This window comes from Trichomonas vaginalis, chromosome I (genome assembly GCF_026262505.1).
Source record: "Trichomonas vaginalis G3 chromosome I, whole genome shotgun sequence".
NCBI classification, from domain to species: domain Eukaryota; phylum Parabasalia; order Trichomonadida; family Trichomonadidae; genus Trichomonas; species Trichomonas vaginalis.
Genome location: NC_067203.1, coordinates 14,172,616 through 14,199,537, shown reverse-complemented (window position 1 = coordinate 14,199,537; position 26,922 = coordinate 14,172,616). Strand labels below are relative to the sequence as shown.

Sequence of the window (26,922 nt, the reverse complement as noted above, 5' to 3'; positions counted from 1 at the left end):
TTAGAAAAAGTGACGAATTGAGCTCATTTAACATATTTGCTTAACTGATAGTTACAGACTAATTAACATATGATACGCTCACAAATAGGAAATGCTGAATGTCAAAATCAAAATTAAATTCGAATTTGATCCAGTTAGCAACCTCTTTTATATGACATTCAGTAAGATGCTTAAGAATTGCTTCTTAGGATGGAATATCCATGTATAAAAATCAGAGAAAAATTAAAAATAAAAAAAGTAAAATTATTTGTTCGAAAACATTGGTAATTTATGGTGGAACAGTTAAAGAAGACTGTATTTACTCATCTTCCTCTTCGGACTTGTTCTGTCCAGCCTTAGCATAGCGAGCGTTGCGGAGGAACTTGGCGTTCATTCCCTTCTCGAACCAGAGTTTCTTGACAACGCACTTATGGATACCATTGCGGTGGTGCTGGTGGCTCCTGTTGTGGGCAGATGTGTTAGAACGTTTGGCCATTCTAAAAAAGAAAGACCATCAATAATCGTTTTCCTCTCAATTCATATTGGTTTGTTCTCTCCTTTATTATCCGTGCTCTACATTTCAACTACTTGCTGTCTTTCTACGTTTATTTGATAAAAATTAAGTGTGAATGCCATAAGAGCAAGATTGCCTGAGATTGAAATTGACTTTAAATATAGATTTGAATTCATTCAGTGAAAATATGCTCATTATATATCTTAATCACTATGCGTGCATAGTGTGATATAAAATTTCCTTGAAAGCTTTCTCGATGACGAAATTAAACGGGTTACTCAAAATTTGCAAGCAAATGAACTAAAGTAAGTGAATTTTTATGAATGAGTGATGAAATATTAGTCAGATAAATAGTTTTGATCTGGTTGTTCATGATCTTGAGCTGGCACTGAATCCTCTTCAATAATTTCAGATGGAGAGTTTCCTTTAGAATCTTTACTTTCGCGTACTTTATAATATATAATAAAACCAATAATTACGCAAATAACAATAAAGGTAATGGATGCAACAACTCCGGATATTGCTAGCTCAAGAATATTTTTACTTCTTGGTTTTGCATCAGGATCATCCAGTTGTTTTGAATTCGGATCTAATGGATCAGCAAGTTGTAATGAATTTGGATCCAATGGATCTCGGACAAAGTTCATTTCGTGCAATTTTACTGATCTACAGAATAATTCTGGATCTGGGCAGTATGCTGTGCGTTTAAAATTTCCCCATGAACTATATTTTGTTGGATCAGAAATAACTGAATAATTAAACTGTTGTCCTACAGTTGTTTTATTGCATGTAATGTTAAGCGGCATACCATTAATATGGGATGAGTTTTCAATATAAAATGTGAAGCTCTCATACTTATTGCATTTGAAGATGCCGCAATCTGTTTCATAGAAATAAATATGATCGTAACCTGGTAGAACTGCCTTTCCTTTTGGACATACTATCTGTGGACCTTTTATTCGCTGATAATCCATAACATCTATACTTGATACATAAGACTTGTTCAAAGGATTATAGAATTTCACACCTTTGCAAAATTCTGTGTTTGTGTTTTGGCAGTTGTTACCCTTCATATTTTGGTAGCCGCTTCCAAGATATTTAAAATCAAATCCAGTATAAAAATAGTTATCATCAGAACCAAGTAAATATCCATCAGGGTAAACTAATTGAGGAGGTCCGGTTGCGAAATCTTTAATAAACTTACCTCCAATTTGAGATTCGGGATTTCCCCAAACTAGAGGCTGGGCCATTGACCAATTGCATTTATAATTCCCTGTATCCTGAAGAATTGCAATCGTAACATCTGTAATTCGGTTAAAACTATGAGATTTTCCTTCTACATCCTGACCGATAATGGCTTCTGTATAGAACGGACGAAAATCTACATGCCCTCCGGCAGTTCCTGAGCCACCATTAAGCTCGATTTCGATACCAGACCTACAATTATTATCATCTCCTTCAAAAACTTCAACACCATAATGCTTTTTAGCGAATATATGGGCGTAAGGGGTAGTTAGAAACTTAAATTTCTTTCCATATTTGGTGAATGAGCAGAATGTTTGATTTTTTGTGTATTTCTCCGTGGAATTATATGGGCGAAAGTTTTCTGAATATAATGATACTAAAACATGCATTAGTTCATGAAATAGAAGATTAACGCCAAAGGCTGTATTTGTACCGAATTGTGATTCCGTATCTATAAAGTAGTTTCTAAAAAATGAGGCACTTATCATCATAAATCCCGAGTTTGGCCTTTTTAATTCATTCCAGCCCGAAACACCAGCTTGTGCTACGAGACCTGAAAAAACAGGAAAATTAGGTATCATTATAGATACTTCAAGATCTGAATCTCTATTTTTGTCTGGTATTACTTGAATGAAGTTTTCAACAAAGTTTTGCAAGTTTTTCAGTGTCTTGTTAAATATCGTATAGTTGAAATTTTGAACAAGTTCATTTTTTTCGCAAGTCTTATTATAATTGAGAACTATCAATTGCCCCTCTTCATAGCATGTATAGTGATCACGTACTTCTCCTGTTAAGTACTCAAAAGTCCACTTGATTCTAATATTTTTCCATTCATCATCGAGGCTTTGACGAGTTTTGTTCGAACTGTTTGGAATAAATAGAGGCTCATCTACTATTCTCCGACCATCTTTTGTGAAACCATCTTTCAAAAAAGGGTGTCTTTGCATGAAAAGTAGCAAAAACATTTTAATAATATCAGAATTTAACACTTTTCAATGGTTATTCAATTTGAATATGAATCGGAGTTGCGGTATTATTACCAAGGATATAAAATGATTAGGAATTCCATAAAATAAATTTTGATGTACGTTTGAAATACAAATGATTGTATTTTTAATGCACATGTTATTTACTCAATCAGAATATCTATCTGACACAGATCTGACAAATTTGAAATATCTGATTATTTTATTGAATTCTAAGAGTAAATGAGTTAGACAATAACTTTGAACGATGTTCTTTTTTATAACGTTAACTAATGAAATTCCGATCTCTAGTCGTCAATATCTCATTATTAATTCTCCACAAATTGATTCAGCATAATTTTGTGCCTGCAATAAAATTTCAAAATTCATTTCTCAATTTTTCCGACCAATATATCTCCAATTCAATCCATCATTGAATGAAATGCTTGTATTTCCAAAATGAATGCAATGCTTGTATTTCCAAAATGAATGCAATAAAATTTTAAATTTGTTTAAACCCAAGAATACTATAAGAAAAAATAGCCGATTTAATGCATGAGCATGAGAACCATCTATGTTGCTTTCAGTGCCATGATTTATTGTAACGAACAAAAAAATATTTGTATTTCCCAAATATCTTCATCATTATATAAAATATTAGTGCTTGGCTAAAACAATCTCTTAGTTTTCCAAAATATATTAATTATCTTATTCGAAAATATTATAAATCAAAGATTAAGGAAATGAATATTTCTTGCTTCGACTGTTGATTTGGTTATTGAAATATATAGCTACTAAACAAGTCTTTCGAACACAAGATAGTCAATAATATCACTATCATTATTCTCTTGCTAATCAATTCCCTTTTTATCTGTTTTTTCCATTGGCGCGTCGCGCCGGTAAAACAAAAACTATTATGCTCTCATCAATAAGTGTGCTACAGCAGTTCAATTATTAATTAATTTTGAAAAATATCCATTCAGTTCAAGACTTTTGTACCTATTTAACATTCAAATATTACATAAAACTCATATTCAAATTTCGAAAGTTGATAGAAAAACCTTTCTAATTTTGTCTACATTACTGAAATACAAATTTATTCCATAAATATTCATCAATATTATTATTCAACCTTATCAATCAGAAATTTCGAGCTAATACTTTTAAATCTTGGAATCAATTTTACTCAGACATTCAATATGAATTCATTAATCAATCAACATTCGTTTCAAGACAAAATGACTTTTATATGTCAGAAAAAAATTATTATTTACTATTTATCGAAGTACAAGATCTGAAAACAAATGCAATTTTCATTCAAAACAAAAATAATATTAATGCCTTAATTGAATCTTGCAAATTTACCAACGTAATTACAAACATTCCTACACAGAAAAATGGTGCTTATAATGATACCAGAGCTGGTACTATTTTCTTTGAAATTGGAGATAGTAACTGCATTATTAATAGATGCATGGCATTTAAGTGCTATAATAAGATTGTTCCATCAGAATATTATTATGACGGTGGACAATTTGCAACAATTCGTTTCGCCCGAAATCAAATACTTGTAACGTCTATAGTTTCTAGTTCTGATCAATCATATGGTGTCTCTCCATTTAGATCTCGAGATACTTCGGGAAATTATACTTGTTTAAACATCAGTAATTGCAAATCTTATGACTCGGCATTATTCACTGTATTTCCAGGTGAATCTGATTATATCAAATATTCTTTATTTGACGGAAATTCGGCAACAAAGTCTGATTCAAAAGGAATCAGTGTTTTATACAATGGAAAGTTCACAATCAGGCAGTGCATTTTTACACAAAATAGTCTAAAAATATTTATTTATGCTAGATTGGCCACAAATGTAGTAATTGAAGAATGCAATTTTGCTGAAAATCGGAATGAAAACTATCTAGCTTATGCTGTGAGAGGACGTGATGGAAGGCTATATGGGTATTCAAAAATTATCGTCAGTAATTGTTATTTTAAAGATTCTAATACTAGAAATTATGCTGATTATGGTGCAACTGTATCATTTGATAATAAAAATAACGCATCAATTAAAGACCGTGTACTGGCTATTATGTGCAATGCTCTTCATCCGCATATTATATCAGGTATTATCAAATACCAAAAAGTAAATGCAAAACTAGGTAAAAAAGTTAATGTTGCTTTGCGAAAAGGAGTTTTGCCAAACTTGAATTTGATCAAATTTGCTTATATTAGAAATATAAAATAGCTATTTAAATTTATTTCATTAGATGTACAAGCAGTCAAGTAACTTGATTAGAAGAATTATCAAAAAAGAAATACTGGCATTTTGAAAATCAAATCACTTTCTTTATTTAAGTTAATCCTTGAAATTGTTAAATGGCAATGCCTTTGTTTTCAAAATGATGGATTTATTCAGACAGTCAAATTAATCAGTTGATATTTATTCTTTGTATTCCCTTTCTAAATCAATCTAAGAGTGAATCATTTATATATTCTTAAAAATTGCTTCGATCATCAGGTCACTTGGAATATATTATCATAAACGATCCTACAGGTGCTACACAAGAATTTCTCCCATTACTGAAAGATAAAAAATCTGCATGATAAGGATTCACTATTGATTGTGGAACCAACAAAATTAGATAAATCTCTGTCAAGGAATTAGGACCGGTCAATATATATAGAAAACTCTCTTCTTCTTTAACATTTACCTAATAAATGCCAACGAAAGTATAGGAAGATAAAATTAGTTTTCAATCCTGATAAATACAAAATTCCAAGTAAGGGTGATGTATCGGAGCTCAACTCTTAAAGAGCTATACAATCCATAGCTATGCCAAATCATCCAAATGCAATCTTCATGGCCAAGTTTGAGGGGATTCTCTAATTTTGAAACGAACCCAATGATACTCGACCATGAGAGAAAGAAAAGCATATTTTATGGCCAATACATGTGCTAACTTTCGGCCAAGAAAGTGAGTTTATGTAATTAAAAAGTCGAAAGTGAAATCTTTGTCTTGAAAATGTGTTTCTTTCCCGACTTTTAAGGTTGCACTTACGCCTATCTGACTTTAATTCAAATTTTTGACAACTGGTGTGATGCCTCTTTGAAATTTAACCTTAAATAATTGTATTGAAGGCCATGTCATAGGGGCGTAAGTGCATCCTTAAAATTTAATATTTTTTAAGAGCAATTTATCTCTTTTTAATCTTTTATTTCTTATTAACATATATGAATTTGCCTGGTCAATTATTAGCACATTTTATGTTAATTTATAATTTTATATATTGAAAACTATATGAAAACATGTTTAAAGTCGAAAAAATACTAATTTTTATTGCAATTAGATAAGATATCTAATCCTCTTCAAAATATCTGATTTCATCTGGAGCATCAAATACAGTAACAACATTTCGGCCAGGATCATAAAAATGTCCTTTAGAATCCAATACAGCATAATGAATCTTACCGTTTAAATTATATCTCCTTAATTCATAGTAAATATCATAGCTACTTGTAGGTCTTTCTGTTAATTGACGAATTACAGCTGCATTAGCAGCTTGTTTCCAGTCTATCAAGTTAGCATTTTTGTCAAAACCTCTATGATAGTTGAAGAATTCTTCACATCTCTTTGGATCTTGTCTTCTAAATAAATCCATGTAGCAGAAGCTGAGAAGCAATGATCCATTACGACGAATCGCGGGTGATTTAAAGAACGATGAATCCATATAGAATTTTTCTTCTTTTTTCATAATTGGAGGACATTTATAAGGTATAAATATTTCTAGTCCTGTTGTAACCGAAAGTACGACTCCAGGATTTGCTCTCTCAACATCATCTCTAGTTACACCCTTATCTTTATATTTCGATAAAATTCCTTGTAAGTCATGGGGACCAGAATATCGTTCCATTGTACCACAAATATCGGAATTTGAGACTTGGTCATTCGCAGATAAATTTATTGAACCTTCCCGCAATTATCCAAAACATCATTGTCACTTTTAAAATCTGATTTATCAAATTTTATGATTATAAAAGTATACAAAACTTAAAATGTAACTTATGATTTATAGTTTAAAATCATCTCAATCGACATTTCAATTGAAAATTAATAAAGGATTCAATTTTGAAAGGTGTCGTAAATCAATGAAGGAAACTATTCCAAAACTTTGTATCCTTCTTATTCATTTTTAAAAATCTTGGTTGAATGGCTTTTATGAAAAAAGGATAAGAAAATTTTCAGATTTTGTTTAAAAAAGGGGTGAATAAACAAATAAATATGGGTGATCAAAATAGTCTTGTGATATTGCTCGCAAATAAATAATAATTATTCTAATTCCTTGGCATCGTTCACTTCAAAGAATCCTTCAACGCCTTCTTCTTCGAAGTCTTTCCTGAATGGGTCATCATTTTCGCCAGCGATGCTTGTGGTCCACAATGGATTATCATTAGTAACAGTGTTTGAAGTTGTTGGTGCTATTGTAACTGTTTCTTCTACCATTTCAATAGAATTTGAGTCTTCATCATCTTTTCTCTTCTTTACAGCAATAAACCAAATAAGTAAAGCAGCGGCAAGAAGTAGAATAATGCCTGCAACAACTCCAATAATGATGTATGTAGTATTATTCTTTGGTGAAGTTGGAGTTTCTTCAATGGCCAAATAAACATTGGATTCTATAACAACAACAGTGACAATAGTGAACTCGCCAGTAATTTCTGTTGTGGTATAAATAGGTCGATTTTCTGGGTCATATGAGATAACAATTGTGTTTATTTTAGTTGTTGTAGTGCTTGTGTATGTCTCTATTTTAGTAACTGTTTGAATTCCACGTTGGCCTTTACCAGGCGTAATAATTGGGGCTGGTGTTCTCTCCGGGGTTGGCGGACTTGGAGTTGAAATTGTGGGAGGTGGATTTGGTCTTATTCTTGAAACCAAAATTAAAGATTTAAAAATAGTTGTTATGTGATGATGTTTTGTATACTGCGCTGGATGAGTAATAAATTTTGTAGGAGAAGGAACAAAATAAGTGGATTTATAATCTTCAGTATTGCTATTTGATGCATAATTATGTGGTGTATGAAGTCTTAGCTCTGAATCATCATACATGCAAGCGGAATTTGGAGAATCACGATCATAGTTATAGAAAATAGATAATTCCCGCGAGTTTCTTGCAATTTTGTTTATATTCATACTATCTTTATTTGAAAAGTAACTAACATGACCATCTAAGAGAACGTTATCACCCACATTAGCATCGGTCGGATTAAATGTATCACCTGTCATAGCCATATTATTAGAGAAACAGCATAATTTAGTTTCTAAGATAAGAGGTCTTTCTGACTCAATTGCGGTAAAGAGAATAGCTCCACCTCCGCGTGCACTAAACCTTGATGATCCTGTGGCTGATGGTGAAACATTATTAATAACATATCGAAAATTTAGATTTCTCTGACGATCATTAACTATATTTGTTGAGAAGTAGGATCGGAAAATTAGGAGATCTGTTTGGATACTGTAAATTACCCCACCACCTATTGCAGCGGTGTTATTAGAGAATATTGAATCATCAATCTCACTATTGGCAGCATTAGAGAAACAAAGAGCACCACCAACATCATGGGCTGTATTGTTCTCAAAATAGCATGAATCGAGTAAAAGAAATTGCTCTGAACTAATAATACCACTATATTCGGTGATACCTTGGAAATAAAATGCTCCTGCAAATTTAAGAGCATTGTTTTCAGTGAATTTAATATAATTAAAGAAAGCTTTGCAAGCAATGAAACATACAGCACCTCCAATTGAGGCATAATTGCTTTCAAACGAGGAAAATGTAGATCGATGTGCTACAGCTGCAATTTGTGAATGTGATGCATATAGTGCTCCACCACTAGCCGACGAAATAGTTGACCCAAATGCGTTGTTATTTGTGAATCTAACTTCATTAATAGTAATTGTGCATTGAAAATATTCACTAGATCTAAATGAATGACTGTAATCCAATAAATTAATATCTTGATTATAGGTATGATTAATATTATAATTTCTATTATGAAATGATGGTGGGTCTATTGATAAAACCGAAAAAAAAACAAATAACAAAAGCATGAAAATAGGATATTCCAGACTATTTCAACTTATAAAATATAAAAAATAAACTTCAGAAATTATATTGTCAAAAAAAATTCTGATCCCATCTCAATTTTTTTTTGAAAAAATCAAGATGGAGAAATTCCTCTCATATAAGCATTAGATTTTGGTTTTCATAGACGTTGAATAAAAGAACTGATCTCCATTAAAGCAAATATTGAAGCATTAAGAAAAGAAAACTTATCTAAGACTACATCTTGAAAATCAAAATAAAGATTAAATCATTTGAAATAAGTAACAATCAGCTAAGTTATATATTCATCAAAACAATAGATAGTTTACATAAAAAACAAATAAAAAATAAACAATTATTTTTGTTCTCCAACTTTTCTTTGCAAATTCCTTTGCAAACACCTTGGACATTGTGCGTGTATCAATGGTAGCGCGTATTGAGTCTCAGAAAACTTCGCAATTTCATCTAAACCGTTTTCTTTGCAGAATTCGCAGAGATTTTTCGTGGAAAGCTCCAATTCGTCAGGAAGCATGACATGGCCGCATGAAAACGTTGATACTCGCGTGGAATCAACCACATAATGCGATGGAATTACGACACAATCAGTTGAATTTTGTAATAATTTGATCGTAACTGAGTCAATTCCTTCGTATTTCTTCGTTCTCCTCCGTGGAATCAATAACTTAACCTGTTCCGGTGTTAAGGATTTAATATCATCCGGATTCCACAAAAGAAGTTTTCTGGCGGCTTTTGACGATATAATTTTATCGTCGAGGGGAACTTTCGCGGCCAGAAGGGCATGGATCAAGGAAGCAGCCTTGTTTTCGTCGAACTTGTTAAGGTTGGCAATCAAGAACTTCGGATCTTCAGGCAATTTCAAGTTCTGCCAGTCGCCAAATAAAATTTGGAGAAATGGCAAGAATTGGGTGGCCTTGAACATAGGAATTATGTCTTCCTGCTTGTAATGAGTCGAAATCAGCGACAATTTGTCGAAATCTGGCTGAATTTCGGATTTTATTTCTTCAAATAAAACTTCAATCGGATCAGAAGCTGAACCAATGAGGACTACTCCTTCATCACTTACCTGACTGATATTCAGAATCGTCCCAATACGTTGAGGATAATTAATAAATTTATAATTTTCCCCTTCTATGATCATTAAAACGCCTTCGCCAGCAGCAAACGCCTTTGTATTTGTTGTCTTTGTGAATTCTACATTGAAATCAAGCTGAATTGTCGTAGTTTTTGTATCTGACGATTGAATACATAAATTAGGGGAATAAAAGAGATAATACGTATCATTCGAAGCACATATAGCTTTGACAAAGTGCTCTGAATGCAAAGGAGTGAACGTTTCGTCCTCTAATAAAAGATAAGCCGTTCCTTCACTTGAAAGACCGATTGTGAGCTTATCTGTGAGCGCCAAGTCGATGAAATCGCCTTGGTATATCTTGAGTAACCCGTTTTTGTCGATTAAAGTGAACGTTCCGTTGACAGCAACTAATCCGAGTTTATTTGATGAGGAAAACAGGGCAAATGAGGGCGGATATGCGGCCATCTGAAGGATATGAGTATCCAAAGCTGATCCGTGCATGAGTTGGAAGTCTTTGTTCAAAGCAAAAAGAATTCCATCGAATATCTCGAAATCAAAGAAAGGAACGTCGGTTGAAACAGGTGTGTCGTTGATCACCAGCTCATTTGCAGTAAGGTAATTCGCTTCATCAATGATTTTTACCGCATTTTTGATTTTATAATTTTTTATCTTTGTATTTTTTGAGTTATAAAGCTGATGAACGAGAGCTTTGAACTGCGGGGATGCATCGTATGGTGGGTATTCTAGATCAATTTTATCTGCATTTGAGATATATTTAAATGCAAGGTTTTCATTGAACGAATACGTATGATATCTGTAAAGCAGTGCCCCTGGGATATTAGATTTATCCTCCAGAACGGCGTTGTAATACTTGGATGACCGTAAATCAGAAGGAAGGGGGAGAACCCTGTTGTCACTTTTTATTCTATTTGAGAGGATTTTGAATGAAGGGAAAATTGACCACTTCACTTGTAGTCTTCTGAATAGAGATTCCATGACATCCTTCATTACTGACTTCGGTACAGTTGCCAGAGCCGATTGATCGATCAATGCCTCTAAAGTTACGTGTAATGCGTATCTTTCCTTGCCAAGAGGTAAAAATCTGTGCACGATTTCAGTGAAATCGCAATTACCTTGCTTATAGAGTGACAACGCCTCATGGTATTTACCTTCTTGTATCGCATCAAACGCCATACTACTACAAATATGCGGAAAACTCAAATCAAACGCTCCGCAGAGCTCGAATGCCTCATTCCAACGCTTCGACTCCGCCAAATTACGGAAAATATTACTTGCTTCGTCCTTCATTTGCAAAGTGGTCAATTGTCCAACAGCTAAACAAGCAATTTTATCCGAATTATAGTCCAGGACTGCTATAGACGATATACCGAACAGAAACGCTGTCTTCGCGTTGTCCAAATTCTTAAAGAAGTTGGCAATAATTCGACCACCATTTGAATAAAAAATGAAATGTTTCGTAACTGCGAAAGAGTTTGGTTGGGCGTGGGCACCGACACTGACAGGAATGTCAAGTATTACGTGTCCTTCTTTGTCGAATAGGTATAAATCCTTTTGGAGAATGGCGAACTCCCATTTCGTTTCATTATATCCAGATGCTTGTAAAAGGAAGGTGGATTTGATCTGTTTAGTAAGAGCAAGCTTCCGCGCTTTGACTGATAGTCTCACATCGTCAAGAATTATTGAAAGAGTCGAACATTCATTCTTTGAATTGAATCCATAGATAATCGCTGTAGTTTTATTCAATTTTATGGCGCATATAACGATGCCTTCGTATTCGCAGTTGATTACAAGATCTACTTTTTCTTTTACGCGCCAGATTTTGATGCCAACTGAATCTACAACAATTAGAAAGATTCCATTTGATTCTAAGTCCCACCAAAATGCATTGACAAGTGTGCTGGTTGCATTTGCAGGTGATTGATAGTAGCAGCGCTTTGGTGGAGGAATATCATCTGAAATATTGATTTGTCTGTTTGAAAACGATATGGATTCGTTAATTTCATAGAGATTCATCGGATGCGCTCGCTCGACTATATGAGAAATTGGAAATATTTCGAAAGTTTTGTCTTTATAAAAAATTGCTATTGCTGAAATGTCGCAGGATATCCTTAGTTTGATTATTCCTTGTCTTTTCGTTTCTATCCTGCATGAAACAGGTACTTCTACAAGTGGAGACGTAACAAAAATATAAACCATGCTAACAGCAGTTGTAACGGCTGTAACGCTGATATTTCCATAAGCCATGCTGTCCATGAGTGTGAATTGGTCCGAGGAATTTTCGATCTTAGCGATCAAAAAATCCTCCAAAACATCCTTCAGCATGGCTGTCACTTTTTTCCCGTGAAATCGTCAAAATCTCTGTCAACTTCAACTTTGCATCCATATATGTGTTTGCCTTCAAAAAAGCTAAATTTGAATTTTGGCTCCTACGATTATGATATTCAAGAATAAAAATTATAAATTGCAATGATTCGTTTGAAAAAATCTGTTTGTTATGATGGACTTTAATTTTGATGAATGTATGATTATCATTCTTCCTTTATCATTGCTATTTTCTCAGCCCAATAGAAAATGAAAGGAAAGTATAAAAAATATATCAGGAGATTTCCAAAACGAGAGAAAACGAAAATCAGCCATAGTGTAATGGTTATCATGTAAGATTGTCGTTCTTTTGATCCGGGTTCGATTCCCGGTGGCTGAGATTTTTAGTTTCTTTTTTAGTTTTGATTTAAGCTCTTGCATCATTCAAAGATGAAAAGATAAGTAATAATCAAGCAGAAAAATCATTCTTACATATGTCATTGATACATGATTCATCCGCCAAACATTTACTCGTGGATCTTTGTTTTTAATACACTCTCACAAATAAGCCGTCGATGGTATGGCATGCTTGACGAAGTTTTGATAAAATGATTCACAGCTTTCGAAGCTCCCTTTTTTTCAGCAGGTTTGATATGTCCTCAACAAGTAAATCTTAGACTGTAACATCATAATTGCAATGAGTTGACCTAAAGCTAAAAAAGAAACTAAAAATCTCAGCCACCGGGAATCGAACCCGGATCAAAAGAACGACAATCTTACATGATAACCATTACACTATGGCTGATTTTCGTTTTCTCTCGTTTTGGAAATCTCCTGATATATTTTTTATACTTTCCTTTCATTTTCTATTGGGCTGAGAAAATACCAACGATAATCCAGCAATTTATAGATTAGTATTATAAGATATTACAAACAAAAATATAAAGTTAATTAATATAAATTACATAATAACATGGTTTATTTGAACAATTTATTAAGAATATCTTTGATAGCAGAATATAGTTCTTTTTCCTGTGGATTCTTTTCTGCTGCTTCCAGTGGTATATAAACACTACCATCCTGAAGATTTTGCAAATGTAAATATAATTTATTTGTAAAATCAACGAAAATGACCTTTCCGCCAGCAAAATTTGTTTGAACTACTCTATTATCCATTCTAAATAGTATACAATCCCCGTCCTTCTTCCAATATTTCACATTTGGAAGTAATTTCTTGGGATTGAGCTTATCTCGCTTTGGAATTTCGCATCTCGACTTCATTTCCTTTGCTGCCTTCAATATAAATGAAATTTGTACCTGTTTTTTATCAGCAGCTGTCATTGGAACAATAACAGGACGAACTTCATCAGTTGAAGCCCAGATTTGCATGAAGTCTTCATTAATATCCAAAATTATACGAGTTCCATCTGTAAAATTGGATCCGCAAGTGCCATCCAACATCAAATAAGCAAGATTTCCTTTTTTGTCAATCAAATATGACTGGACGGCATAAGTAGGCGCTGTATCCATATGCGCTGGATGCTTTACTTCTTTAGTTTCTTCTTTATCTGCAAGCTGTAGGAACGGATGTTTTAATAATTCTCTAATATTCGGTCTTAGGCTTGGTTTTACTTGTAATGCGCTTTCTATAAAATCTTTTGCTACAAAAGATAGTTGTATGTTCGGTGGAAAACGAAATTCGCCTGATACAATCAATTTCGACATATCTTTCATATTATTTGCTTCGAAAGGTGGATGTCCCGTAAGTAATTCGAACGTGCATATTCCTATGGCCCATATATCAACTTGGTAGCCGTATTGATGAAGGCCAATAACTTCTGGTCCCATGTACATAGGAGTACCAGCAAAAACGAAGTCTTTTTTCTTGCTATCACTAACTATCTCTGAAACACCAAAATCAATGATTTTGATGTCTCCATCGTCTGAAATCATAAAATTATCTAATTTAAGATCTCTATGAATAATATGATGATCATGACAGTATTTGACGCCAGAACAGACAGATTTGATGATCTTTGCCGCTTCTTTTTCAGATAATGCGCCTTTTCTCGAAAGATAATTTTTTACATTGCCTTTGAGGCATAATTCCATCAATATATACGTATTGTTCTCATCTTTGAAGTGATCATATGATTTAACAATGTTTTTGTGATCCATTTTTGATTGAATTTCGATTTCTGCGAAATGTTTAGCTTTAAAGTTCTCATTTTGAAGAGCCTCATGTGGTATTACTTTCAATGCAAATGATTTGTGATCACTTTCTCGGCGAACATGAAAAACTGAAGCGAAACCACCTTCTCCGAGTTCAGAAACGAAATCATATACATCAACTTCGCCATTCGACTTCATTCTTTGGAGATGGGAAGGAATGTTCAAGTCTCTTTGCATCTAAATTCGTTATAAATTTTTTTGGCTGACACTTTTTATTTTTCTTCAATCATTCAGTCCCACATAGTATCTCAAGTATAGATCTTCGAATGAATAAGATAAATAGAAGTAGTAGGCCCCAAATTTGAATTACTTGATCTTGTTTAGGAAAGTTACTAAGAGATTAAAAAGATTTATCAATTATTTTTAATCTTCATAATTTTTATCAAATAAGCATCATGTTATTGATTAGCCATTTTTACAGTTTTATTTTTTTGCAATGTATAATGGCCCAGTTAACTAAGTCATGTTATTTGAATTTGAAAATTAGTATTGAGTAAATGTTGATGATGTTTTTCGGTGTTGAGGATTGTCTTGTCTCCATATTTTCTTGCATTGAATTATACTGAATAAATAGAAGATGTTTATTTCTACAATAAAAATTTAAAGTGAAATATTATACTAAGCATATGGAACATGTAATATTGAATTGATGAATTATACTTCTTTTGGATGATAAAACATTGCGACGAATAATCAATTTTGTAGGTCGAAGATAGTGGTGTTAAAATCTTTTGAGAGATAGTATACAAAACAGAGATGTAGAATATGTGTATGCGAAATAAATATATAAATAATAATCGGGATAATTTCTCATAAAATTTTTCTTGATCGGTTTTATCAAATTTGTCAGATTAATGTCAGAGACAAAGATATATTAGGTGAACGGTAACTACTATAGTGATACAAGCATTTTGTTTCGAAAAGTGAGATAACATCGTCCTTCCTTTTTTTCATTGAACGAATAATTTTTATCATTATTGTATACTGATTGTATTCATAAAAGTCCGATACAAAAAGAATTGAAATAAATTTGAAAGGGACAATTTCTGAAAATTTATAATGATTTTTCAACTTTTCGTGTTTTCTAACTCTTTTTTGCAAAACATCTTTTCTAGAAGTGGACACCGAACAGCTGACAGTCATAAGTCTTTTCAAATCAATTCAGATTCGACACGTCTTAGTTTTGAAGATGAAGGGTGGAAAAACATTCGAGTAAAATACGATTTTGATTACCTCACTGGTGTTAAACGCCATAAAGATTCATGTTATGAAGTAGGGCAGATTGTGGATGGTAAAGAGTGTAAAAAAGAAAATTTAGTTCAAAATTATAACTATACAAACTTCAATAAGACGTTGAAGAATCTCAAAAACTTCCTTGAAAGTTTTCTTTTTGTAATACCTGATGAAAATAATGATTTTGATCTCAAAATATCAATAAATATCCTAGAATTGACACTACTTTCTTATGAGAGATTTGTGTTTACAGATGTGAAAAAATGGTACAATTATTCAAGGCCCACCTAGATAAGTATTATAATATATGGTGAGGTCTTCAGAGAATATTTTTTAAATCCTGAATCAGGATTATATCAAAATAATGCAGTCGCAATGAAAATCATGTTGCAAGCAATTTTACATGAATTAGTGATCAATCTTGGGTCAAAATACGATGGCAGACAATTTTGTAGAATGACTAAATATGGAAGAGAATTTACTATATTAACCACGAAATATGCTCATATATTTGCCAAAAAACACTACGGAGTAGATGTTTTTGAAGGTGACGATAAAAATTGTCCATCTGGTATTGAAGTTGATGCTGAGTCTGATTATTCACGTACAATTGATAAAAGATTACTACGCACAAGACTATTTTATTCAGATATAGGTACCTATAATTTTTTTGGATTGAAAGATAGAGCAGATTTTCATCGTGTAACAGATGCAACAATGGCTCTTCTTCAGGATTCAGGAAACTTTATGTGTAACTGGTCAATGGCAAGTCCTCTTGTTTGGGGAAATCCTGAATCAGAACTTGGGGGAAAGTTTATAAAAGATTTTGCAATTGGTCCTCCTAAATTAGTTTTCCCTAAAGGATATGAGTTTAAAGATAGTAATTATTTCAAGTTTACGCATTATGATTATAAAATGGGTAGTAGATTTGAACCACCTCAAATGAAAGCAAATCTTGATTGCACAAATGATACTTCTTACTACTGCAGAGGATTTAAATTTTACAATCCATTTAATGAGTCATATATATCTATGTTTCGTGAAAATGATCATGTTGATTTTATATCTGCTCCACAAGTTGTTTGTCCAAAAGGAATGGCATTGCTACCTGGAAATAATAGCCCACAAATTTCAATAAGGGAATGTGGCTATTATAAATGCAACAAATATGATAGCTTCACTTATTACATTCCAAATTCGGCCTACATTAATTTCAAGCCACTAAACATTACTTGCAATAAGACAAATATTGGACAAAAGTTTTATTTTGTACTATATACAATAATGGTTGGTTATTGGCAATATTCTGAAAGAGATTTAATCTGTCCTGATCCAGAACTATTCTGCAGAAGAGTTAAGTTATATGATATGAATTTTGTTAGAGATCCTTCTGATCTTGAATCAAAGCAACTTGATGATCCATATGCAAACACTACAGATAATGTTAGTGATAAGGCTGCGGGAAATTCAACTGAATCTCGAAGTCAAATTGGAAAAGCATTATCTTGGGCTGTTTTAAGCGTGACAATTGTTACAATTTTTGTCATAACTGGCTTCATTATTTACTATAAAAAGAAAGATTTAAAGGATGATACATCAGCAGACGCACGAACAACTTGCGAAAAATCATTTATTTGATTTAATTATTTTTCCTCGATTAAAAATCTAAACAATCAATAGCATTTGAATTTGGTAATTTTTGATATCGAAAGTTACATGATTTAAAAGTAATATAATTTGATATTAAACATAATTATATATTTTTTGTGTCTTGACTTCAAAGTTTGTAAGAAATTAAATGTTTTTACGAGAAAATTTTGACAATGGGTTTGCTAAATGATAATTCATTTATTTTCTTTGTTTCAATAAATAATGTATATAATGGCTATTGGATTCAAAAAGTGACACACATATACTCATTGGGCACAATATCCCTAAAACTGGTTCTTCCACACAATTCGAATCATTGAATAACATTTGATATGGAAAAAAAAAACATTTTATCATTTTGCGCGTTGTGGAGGCTCCTTATGGTTCGGGCGGAACCCATATATACCATATTTATTAAGCGCCCACCATTTCCTGTATAAAATAATGTAATAAAATATATTAAAAAAATAAATGTTTAAAATATATATATTTCAAAAAAAGATTCAGTGTATAAAGTTTACCAGAAGTTACCATTCCAGTAGAATTTCTTATCATTATCCGCAGAATTGTTATTATTTGATCCTTCGAATCCAGTGTTATTGTTCTGACCTGTGAAGAATCCTGATTCCTCGGCATTATTATCATCGAATGGATTTCCTGTTTCGTCTTCGTTCTGGAACTGGTAAACTTTCATTGCGTTTGGATTTGTCATCAATTCATCGAATGTTGGTTTGAGGATGTCTGGTGTTGTTTCTGATTCAGAAGCTTCTCCTGCAAATGGACCATACGTTGTCACATTCAGTTTATCGCCAACAGGTGTCAAGAAGATAATGATCAAAATGATAATGACAATAAATACAAGGCAAGCGATAACGATACCAATAATTAAACCGATGTTCTTCTTCTTATCGCTTGACAAACTGAATTGTGATGCTTCAACGTTTTCTCCTTCTTCAGAAACTAATTGTACATTGCCATTAACTTGTACTGATGCATCTGTTGAGTTGTAATTAATTGTAAGTTCTACTTTATCATCAGCATTTGTTACATTGATAATTGTTGTTGTTCCATCTTCAATTTTAACACCGATTGGACTTGTTGTCATTCCTGTTCCATCGATGTTTACTTTTAATTGTATTCTCTTGTTATTGTTCTCGAGGTAAACCTTGTTATTGTTCTCAGTGAAGTCACTCAATGCTGTGATCAAATCATCATTGTTGTATATGGATACTGATGATACATTTGCATCAACGTTGTTGTATGTTGTATCAGCTGGAATGTAGATCTTTGATTCAAGAGTATTTGCCATGTTAAGTTTCTTGACATCTGTTGCAGCGATTTTGATCTTACTGCCACTCATAATGAGTAATTTAGATGTCTCTTGTTGAGGCTTCAAATTGACAATATCGGTGGTCTGTAAAATTAAGGGGGTATTACCTTCAATTGTGAGGGTTGACGGTTTTGTAAACAATGCTGTCATTGTTGGGTTTGAATCTTCAAGAATGTATCTCAAAGAAGACTCACTAGCTGAAACAGTGATTGTTGTAGGGCTGTTCAACTTGTACTCGGTGACAGATGATGAGAAAGGAACATCCAATTTGGAATGTGGTACGTGGAATTTTGATGCTTTGATTTCAACTCTTGGAATTGAGTATCCGAACCATATTCTCTTGTATGAGATTGATGGAACAGATGATGGTTCTCTTGTGTGGTCGAAAACTTCGAACAAGTCACTAGCGGTTACTGTTGATGTCTTTTCTAATGAGACAATGTCGGAGTGGATATCTGTTGCAGACAATGTGATTTCGGAAGCTGTTGAAGACAATGTGACATTGTCTAAGTAGATTGTCTCGCAGGAAAGAGCGTGTGTAGAGGATGTTGTCTGGAGAGATAAAATGAAATCTGTGAAGAGAAGCTTGGAGTATGTATCTGGTAATGTAACTTTAGCTGTGATAGCGTTGTTGTCGCAGCCAGTGATGTTTATCTCGTATCCAGTGAACTTGGCAAGATTTAATGTAGCTGTGCCAACGCCTGCGACGTAGATGAGAAGTCTGGTGTCAGAAGAAATTGAGATTGATTTGACATAGTTCTCAACTTCGCCAAGGACAACTGTTGTGACTCCAGCTGGACAGTACTTGGAGACACCGCCATAGGCGCAGAAAACTGCATTACCTTCGATTGGAGCAGGGGATGGAGATGGGGTTGTAATTGGAAGTGGAGTTGGATATGGTGATCTAGCTGGAGTTGATGCAGGAGTCGATTTGGGTGTTGATTCAGGTGTTGGTATGTATATGAATTCTGATGAAGATGAAGATGAAGTAGATTCTGTTGACTCACTTTCTGAGGAAGTGGAAGTGGAAATTGATGTTTCACTCTCTGAGGAAGTGGAAGTGGAAATTGATGTTTCACTCTCTGAGGAAGTGGAAGTGGAAATTGATGTTTCACTTTCTGAGGAAGTGGAAGTGGAGATTGATGACTCACTCTCTGAGGAAGTGGAAGTGGAGATTGATGACTCACTCTCTGAACTTGTTGAGGTAGAGATTGATGACTCACTCTCTGAGGAAGTGGAAGTGGAGATTGATGTTTCACTTTCTGAACTTGTTGAGGTGGAGATTGATGTTTCACTTTCTGAGGAAGTGGAAGTGGAGATTGATGACTCACTTTCTGAGGAAGTGGAAGTGGAGATTGATGACTCACTCTCTGAGCTTGTTGAGGTGGAGATTGATGACTCACTCTCTGAACTTGTTGAGGTGGAGATTGATAACTCACTCTCTGAGGAAGTGGAAGTGGAAATTGATGAAGATGTTGTTTCACTCTCTGTAGGGGATGAAGATGAGGTAGTTTCACTCTCTGTAGATGTTGATGATGAGGTAGTTTCTCTCTCTGTAGAGGATGAGGATGAAGTTGTTTCACTTTCTGTAGAGGATGAGGATGAAGTTGTTTCACTCTCTGTAGAGGATGAGGATGAGGTAGTTTCACTCTCTGTAGATGTTGATGATGAGGTAGTTTCACTCTCTGTAGAGGATGAGGATGAAGTTGTTTCACTTTCTGTAGAGGATGAGGATGAAGTTGTTTCACTTTCTGTAGAGGATGATGATGAGGTAGTTTCACTCTCTGTAGATGTTGATGAAGATGAAGTTGTTTCACTCTCTGTAGATGTTGATGAGGAAGTTGTTTCACTTTCTGTAGAGGATGAGGATGAGGTAGTTTCACTCTCTGTAGAGGATGATGATGAAGTTGTTTCACTCTCTGTAGAGGATGATGATGAAGTTGTTTCACTCTCTGTAGAGGATGATGATGAGGTAGTTTCACTCTCTGTAGAGGATGAGGATGAAGTTGTTTCACTTTCTGTAGAGGATGAGGATGAAGTTGTTTCACTCTCTGTAGATGAAGATGAGGTAGTTTCACTTTCCGATGAAGAGGAGGAGGAAGATGATGATTCGCTTTCTGAGCTTGATGAAGAAGATGAAGAGGAATCTTCACTTGATGAACTTGATGAAGATGATGTATCAGCTTTTGCATCTCCTTCTTCTAAGAGTTCAATTCGAGGTAATTCAACTTCAACATTCGTAATTAATTGATTAATATTTCGATTTATTAAAGTTTTGTTGATGTTATCTGAAACGTAATTTATCTGTTTGTCGGCTTCATTTGAAATTATATTTGATTCGGATTTTAGGGAGTTTGTATTTCTAACACTATCTAAAGCTTCATTTGATTGAATATTGCTAGATGGCTTCTTATCATGCTTTAAAAAGCCAAATAAGGATATAGAAGCAATTAGAAACAGCATATGAATTTGACTGAATCTTCAAAATTGTTTATTTTGCAAAAACATGTATTTCAAATACATATGAAAATAAATGAAACTTATATTTTCCATATTGTATCAACTTGTAAACTACCATTAACGGAAAAATAATTGTAAAGAATTCAAAACGATATTTTTTGATATTTATCTTACAATATAGCATTAGTGTAAATGCATTATTTTTCCTCAAACTATTCAATTTTTCAAACATTTCAAAATTATAAAACATGGTATGCATAATATTGTTTTTTTATAAATATATATAAATTTATTCTGAAAAACTCCAAACTAAAGTCAAAATCTGATATTTTTAATATGGCAAATGCAATTAATTGTATATGCTCAAAAAAACTGCTTTTTGAGATTTGATTATGTCTCGTAATGTAAACTTAGCAAAAACCTTATTCTATCGTTCAGGGTTATTAAATAAATGATTATTCATTTAGATATAAACCTACTTCGGTTGAATATACCAAATGATGAAAATTTTAAATGATAAAATTTCATGATTTTAATTCGTTGAATTGTTGATTATCAGTTGTATATTAGATTTTATTCCTCACAAACTTATGATATTTACGTAGTCCGAATGTTGAAATTCAATATGTGAAAATTGAATTTCATCAAAATATAAAATCAATGGGTAATCCTATTTGTACAGAAATAAAATAAATAGATCAAAACCGAAATTAATATTTTGGTTTCATAAAATGGAATTTAGTGAAAATAATATTGCCAGCGCATTTTTGGAAAATCTTCAATTCCCTGCAATATGGAAATATCAACTTCATATAATGAAAAATTCGAAGGAAGAAGCCACTAAAACTCAAGTTTATGTAGCATTAAAATCATATCTTGCTTCAATCGGCAATATTTCGCATTTATCTTTCATTGAAAGATTATATGAAGGAAATTATCGCGGTCCACTTATAAATCGCAATCTTGAAGAAGAAAATGATCTTGAAACAAAAAGTCTTCGAAGAGAAGTTGACATTTACCGCTTAAAAGAGAAAGAAGTTGATTACTCTGTAACAGCTTCCGCACAAACACGACAACTTAGATTTTGGAATGCAATTCAGAGCTATAAACGCGATATTAGAATCCGAAGTAGTGCAAGTTCCTCAGATAAGTATTATGAACAAAGAGCAGTATTGCATATGATACTTGGGGAATTTAGGAAATCATATGTTCTCGCTAAAAAAGCAAATAATTATGAATTAATGACAGTTTTATCATTTATGAATTCCGAATTTAGAAATATAATCGAAATACTAGATGATGTTATCATGCAAATCGAAAATACACCTATTACAGTTGTTACTCATATGGAGTTATTTTATATCATCGGATTCTCTTTTCTGGCTTCATGGGATCTCAAGAAAGATGACAACGAACTATTTGAAGAGTTTATGAGCTGCTTAGAAGACGAAAAAGACAAACCACTTCGAGATTTAATGATGAATTTCAAGAATCATCAGTACAAAGCTGTTATTGAAGGTTTTAACTCTATGTCGCCTATGGGTTATATTTCCATGTATATGCAACCATCTTTTTCACGTCTTAAGAATGAGATAAATAAGAACATTGTTTCCCATCTTTTATCATCCTATGTTAGTATGGCAGTATCCGAAATTAAAGAAAATACTGGCATTTCTGCAATTGAATTACCTGAAATTATATGTGAATGTATTTCTACAAATAAATTAAGTGGGAAATATGATTATGTTGAAAGAAAATTCCAAGCATCGCAAAACGATGAAATTATTGAAGAGCAAGAAATAATTGACAATTCCATCATTGTTAAGTCGATGATTGAAGTCGGATACTGGAAATCTGAATTGTTTGAAAGAATGAGGAAGGTAATTAATAGCAAAGAAGTCGAAAATTAAATTGTTTTTTATAAATTTTTGTTTTTAAAAACTAATTATGCTTATAACATTACTAATATTTTTAAAAGTGATGTATTTTCACTAACTTTTCATTTGCTCTTATTATTAACAAGTAATGACTCAGCCACGCGTGTTGGTTGATAGCTAAAATGACAATATAGATTTAAGTAATAGCATATTAATTGAAATATAAAAATTCTAAAATTGATAAGATATTTCCCCAAATTTAATAAATATATGATATTTCGATTTATATGACGAAATTTATACATATGTCATATTAAATATTGTCAGAATCATTCATTATGTCATGAAATCATTCAACGTGATTTTCAATTCAAAATAATCGTTTTGGGTTCAAATAATGGTATGCATAGAGAATATAAAATAGTAAACAAATCCTCGATTTTTTGCAAAATTTTTGCACACTTCACAATGTCCTATTGAATTGAGAAGCATTGAATTATTATTTTGCATTATTACATTGGATATAGTCTATATATTCCTTTATCATTTGAATTATCTCTGAATTTTATTTTTAAACGTGCACTATCTAAATTTAAACGGCCACTTTTTTATTTATCAATATGATTGATATCATTCATATCTAAAATTGATTTGATATTGAAATTTCATATGATTTTGAAATTTTCTCAATTTTTCTAATGCTAATGGCCCCATTTCTAAAGATCATCTAGATCTTTCATTTCTGCAAAGTTTCATCAGTATATCCATCACGGTTGCCCTAAGATGATTTTCCTGATTGTTTGATATCTCCGTATAAAATTTCAAAAATTTATCATTTATTTTACAATACACTCATTTAACTTTTCTTACCATGACCTCTAAGGTCTAAGCACATTACAATTTCTGTTGTTTTTACGTTTTTCTTATAATATATTTTATTTTAATAATTAAATGCTAAAGGCATGCATATTATATTTTAAACATGCATTTTACTAAACTCTGATAATATTAAACAAATCTAAATACCAGATCGTTATATTTTGAAATTATATTTATATTATTATATAACAACATGAAAATGCTAAACTAGTCGATAATTGAAAATATAGAATAATAAATGTCTTTCTTTGCTTTAATTCTATTAAGAGCATACAATACTCTTGTTTTCGTTCTTATACCTCTCAGAATTTTCCCAGATTGCGTTCAATAACTCAGATTTGGAAAAAGTAGCATAGCGAATGTATGCATAAAGAATTTTATTAGTCCAGATGATATTAAAATATCTTTTTTCACCAATTTCACTAAATACCCTCCGTTTGATAGTAAATGTGATTAAAAGTTTAACATATATCTATCCAATGTATTTAAAGAGTAATTAAAAGTCTGTGGGTCTAACATTTCAAAAAAAGTGAAAAAAAAATCTGAAAATTAGCTTTTTATTGAGAAATTTTATTCAGAAATATGTAACTTTATTAATCTAATTGCAAAATAATATTTTTCCATACTTTGACTGAAAAAAATGCCAGCCTAAAATGTCTGTCGTTGATAACAATGATGATCTTTTTAAGCTTATTGATAAAGAAGATTTAGAATCCATTAAAGAATTAAAAGAAGTTGAATATTCAATGTCAATACCAAATGAAAAAGGAATTAACGCATTTCAATATGCATGTATTAAAGGTGCATTCAAGATCTTTGAATATTTCGTAGAAGAAAATCGATACATATGCCGATCTGTAGATAAGTATGGCAACAACCCTGCAATTTTAGCAGCACTAGCAAATTCGGAAGATGGCAATAGAATTATCGAGTATTTAGTTCAAAACAAGAATATAGATATCACAGCAAAAAACAGCATGAATTTGTCATTACTACACGTTTGCTGCATTAATGATTGCAATAAAACTTTAGAATTTTTGCTCGCAAAATACTCTGAAAAGCTTGATTTTAATGACGATAATAACTTACTTCGATTCTCACCGATTGATTGCGCAAAGCAGAATAATTCAACTAAAGTTATTCAGATTCTTAAGGAAAAAAGAATTATTTCTCCAAACTATCAGATCGGTACTGTTGCACCTGTTCAATCTTCTCCAAATGATAATAGATTAGAACTATTGCAAGCAAGAATAAAAAGATTACAAGAAGAAAACGAGAATCTACAAGAAGAAAACGAAAGTTTACGTAATGAAAAGAATAATATTACTAAGCAGCATGAAGTCGAAAGAAATAACATCGAAAAGCAAATTGAAGATTTACGAAAGGAAAATAATCCAAATCAATATAAAGAGCAAATCACAGCTTTAACAAATCAAATTGCAAATCTAGAAATGCAAAAGAAATTAGAACAATCAGAAATGACAAGCAAATTTAATAGTGTTCAATCACAAAATTCAAGCAAAATAATAGAACTTGAAAGTGAAATACAAACATTGAAAAATAATTTGATCAGAAATTCAAATCAAATTAAAAATTACCAAAACTCTTTTCGTTTATATAAGCAACGATCAGAGGAACAACTCAAGGTTAAAGACAAGGAATTGGAACGAAAGGATAATAAAATTAAGGAAAAAGAAACCATAACTCAGCAAAATAGTCAAGATCAATTTGAACTTTCACAAAGAATATCTGATCTTCAGACTAAAATAACAGAGATAGAGAAGCAAAAGAAAGATTTGGATACAATTTTGAAACAAGAAAAAGAAAAGTCAGAAAGACAAAAGAATGAATTTGATGCCGCTATGAAACAAGAAAAAGACAAGTTTGAAAAGCAAATATCCGCTCTGTTGCAAGAATTGGAGAAACTAAAACGAAATTCTGAAAATATATCAAGCAACAACGCAGATTTTGAGGAAAAAATCAGGCAGTGTTCAGAAGAAAATCAAAAATTGAATTTCCAATTGAAACAAGAAAGAGAAAATTCTAAAAAATTACAAAACCAACTTTCAGTTTTAACAACAGAAACCGGACAATCTAATTTACTTCAGTCAGAAGTTAATAATCTAAATAATAAAATTCAAGCATTGGAAAGCGAAAAGAAAAGTTACTCCACACAATTAGAAAGTTTAAATGATGTTAATATATCAATAGTGAACAAACTTTCTGATAAAGAAAAAGAAGTTAATGGTCTAACGGAACTTTTAGAAAGCGAAAAAAATAAAAATGCTGAACTGCAAAATAAACTGGATAAGACTGAAGAAAGACGCAAAAAATCCTTTGCTTTAAATAAAAGGTTTAAACAGCTATATCAAGAATATCAATCCAAAATTGCATCAATGGAAGAAAATATCAAAAGCTTAGAGTCTACAATAGCATCGCAAAAGACAGAAATAACTAAAATAAATAAACAAGTTCGAATACAAAAGAAATATACTGATCCTAACATTACAAATGAAATGGAAAAAATTAAGGAAGAAAACAGAAATTTGATTTCTATCAATCGACAATTGGTAACAGAAAATAAACATCTCCGTCAAAATTTATTGAAGGAAAAATCGAGAGTTGAAGATTCGCAAATCAACACTTCAAAAACTGAACGAGAATCACCAAGCGATTACAATCGAACTAATTCAACTTATCCGCGAAGACACAAGACGGATGCTTCTAGTTCATCTTCACCATCTTCTACGCCAAGGCAATCATATACTAATTCTCGTTCTTCATCATCTTCTTCTACAACAAGGCGACAATCTACTGATTCTCATAATGAGCAAGCGCTTGATGGCTTTGGTACAATCAGAAGGCCACCATGGCGTGGCAATGGAAACATTCAATTTTCACGTGTAATTTATGACACAAACAGTAATAGCGGAACTGGCGCCGTTGTCGAATGTAAGCGAAATCGAAATACAAGAAAATAATGTTAATTTTAAAATAAATATATCTTTTACAATTTATTTTCTTCAAAATAAAAT

At 32.3% G+C, this 26,922-nt stretch overlaps 11 protein-coding genes and 2 non-coding genes across 13 annotated transcripts, besides 1 other annotated feature; 5 read left to right on the top strand and 8 right to left on the bottom strand.

The window, feature by feature from the left end:
- Positions 1-249: 249 nt before the first annotated feature.
- Positions 250-485, bottom strand: TVAGG3_0984340 (ribosomal L29e protein family; the record flags this gene model as incomplete). The annotated part of the gene is made up of 1 exon (XM_001579389.2): positions 299-475. The coding sequence occupies one exon, from the start codon at positions 473-475 to the stop codon at positions 299-301; it is 177 nt and encodes a 58-aa protein (XP_001579439.1).
- A 346-nt stretch (positions 486-831) lies between these two features.
- On the bottom strand, positions 832-2,703 carry TVAGG3_0984330 (regulation of choline O-acetyltransferase protein; the record flags this gene model as incomplete). The annotated part of the gene is made up of 1 exon (XM_001579390.1): positions 832-2,703. One exon carries the CDS (start codon positions 2,701-2,703, stop codon positions 832-834), a length of 1,872 nt encoding a protein of 623 aa, XP_001579440.1.
- Positions 2,704-3,624: 921 nt separating this feature from the next.
- TVAGG3_0984320 (pectin lyase-like family) lies at positions 3,625-5,692 on the top strand (the record flags this gene model as incomplete). Its single annotated transcript, XM_001579391.1, has 1 exon — positions 3,953-4,951. The coding sequence occupies one exon, from the start codon at positions 3,953-3,955 to the stop codon at positions 4,949-4,951; it is 999 nt and encodes a 332-aa protein (XP_001579441.1).
- Positions 5,693-5,749: 57 nt separating this feature from the next.
- Positions 5,750-5,876: a mobile genetic element.
- A 187-nt stretch (positions 5,877-6,063) lies between these two features.
- TVAGG3_0984300 (uncharacterized protein) lies at positions 6,064-6,618 on the bottom strand (the record flags this gene model as incomplete). The annotated part of the gene is made up of 1 exon (XM_001579392.1): positions 6,064-6,618. The coding sequence occupies one exon, from the start codon at positions 6,616-6,618 to the stop codon at positions 6,064-6,066; it is 555 nt and encodes a 184-aa protein (XP_001579442.1).
- A 416-nt stretch (positions 6,619-7,034) lies between these two features.
- Positions 7,035-8,816, bottom strand: TVAGG3_0984290 (bifunctional inhibitor/lipid-transfer protein/seed storage 2s albumin superfamily protein family; the record flags this gene model as incomplete). Its single annotated transcript, XM_001579393.1, has 1 exon — positions 7,035-8,816. The coding sequence occupies one exon, from the start codon at positions 8,814-8,816 to the stop codon at positions 7,035-7,037; it is 1,782 nt and encodes a 593-aa protein (XP_001579443.1).
- Positions 8,817-9,117: 301 nt separating this feature from the next.
- On the bottom strand, positions 9,118-12,276 carry TVAGG3_0984280 (uncharacterized protein; the record flags this gene model as incomplete). Its single annotated transcript, XM_001579394.1, has 1 exon — positions 9,167-12,247. One exon carries the CDS (start codon positions 12,245-12,247, stop codon positions 9,167-9,169), a length of 3,081 nt encoding a protein of 1,026 aa, XP_001579444.1.
- Positions 12,277-12,554: 278 nt separating this feature from the next.
- TVAGG3_0984270 lies at positions 12,555-12,626 on the top strand. The gene has a single exon. It is a non-coding gene; the product is annotated as a tRNA-Asp (tRNA).
- Positions 12,627-12,959: 333 nt separating this feature from the next.
- On the bottom strand, positions 12,960-13,031 carry TVAGG3_0984260. Its single transcript has one exon. It is a non-coding gene; the product is annotated as a tRNA-Asp (tRNA).
- A 171-nt stretch (positions 13,032-13,202) lies between these two features.
- TVAGG3_0984250 (regulation of centriole replication) lies at positions 13,203-14,657 on the bottom strand (the record flags this gene model as incomplete). The annotated part of the gene is made up of 1 exon (XM_001579395.1): positions 13,205-14,635. One exon carries the CDS (start codon positions 14,633-14,635, stop codon positions 13,205-13,207), a length of 1,431 nt encoding a protein of 476 aa, XP_001579445.1.
- A 1,490-nt stretch (positions 14,658-16,147) lies between these two features.
- TVAGG3_0984240 (regulation of choline O-acetyltransferase protein) lies at positions 16,148-17,329 on the top strand (the record flags this gene model as incomplete). The annotated part of the gene is made up of 1 exon (XM_001579396.1): positions 16,148-17,329. The coding sequence occupies one exon, from the start codon at positions 16,148-16,150 to the stop codon at positions 17,327-17,329; it is 1,182 nt and encodes a 393-aa protein (XP_001579446.1).
- A 472-nt stretch (positions 17,330-17,801) lies between these two features.
- TVAGG3_0984230 (uncharacterized protein) lies at positions 17,802-21,185 on the bottom strand (the record flags this gene model as incomplete). Its single annotated transcript, XM_001579397.2, has 1 exon — positions 17,859-21,134. One exon carries the CDS (start codon positions 21,132-21,134, stop codon positions 17,859-17,861), a length of 3,276 nt encoding a protein of 1,091 aa, XP_001579447.2.
- A 688-nt stretch (positions 21,186-21,873) lies between these two features.
- Positions 21,874-23,250, top strand: TVAGG3_0984220 (uncharacterized protein; the record flags this gene model as incomplete). Its single annotated transcript, XM_001579398.1, has 1 exon — positions 21,947-23,041. One exon carries the CDS (start codon positions 21,947-21,949, stop codon positions 23,039-23,041), a length of 1,095 nt encoding a protein of 364 aa, XP_001579448.1.
- Positions 23,251-24,540: 1,290 nt separating this feature from the next.
- TVAGG3_0984210 (A-type inclusion protein-related family) lies at positions 24,541-26,868 on the top strand (the record flags this gene model as incomplete). The annotated part of the gene is made up of 1 exon (XM_001579399.1): positions 24,541-26,868. The coding sequence occupies one exon, from the start codon at positions 24,541-24,543 to the stop codon at positions 26,866-26,868; it is 2,328 nt and encodes a 775-aa protein (XP_001579449.1).
- Positions 26,869-26,922: the final 54 nt, after the last annotated feature.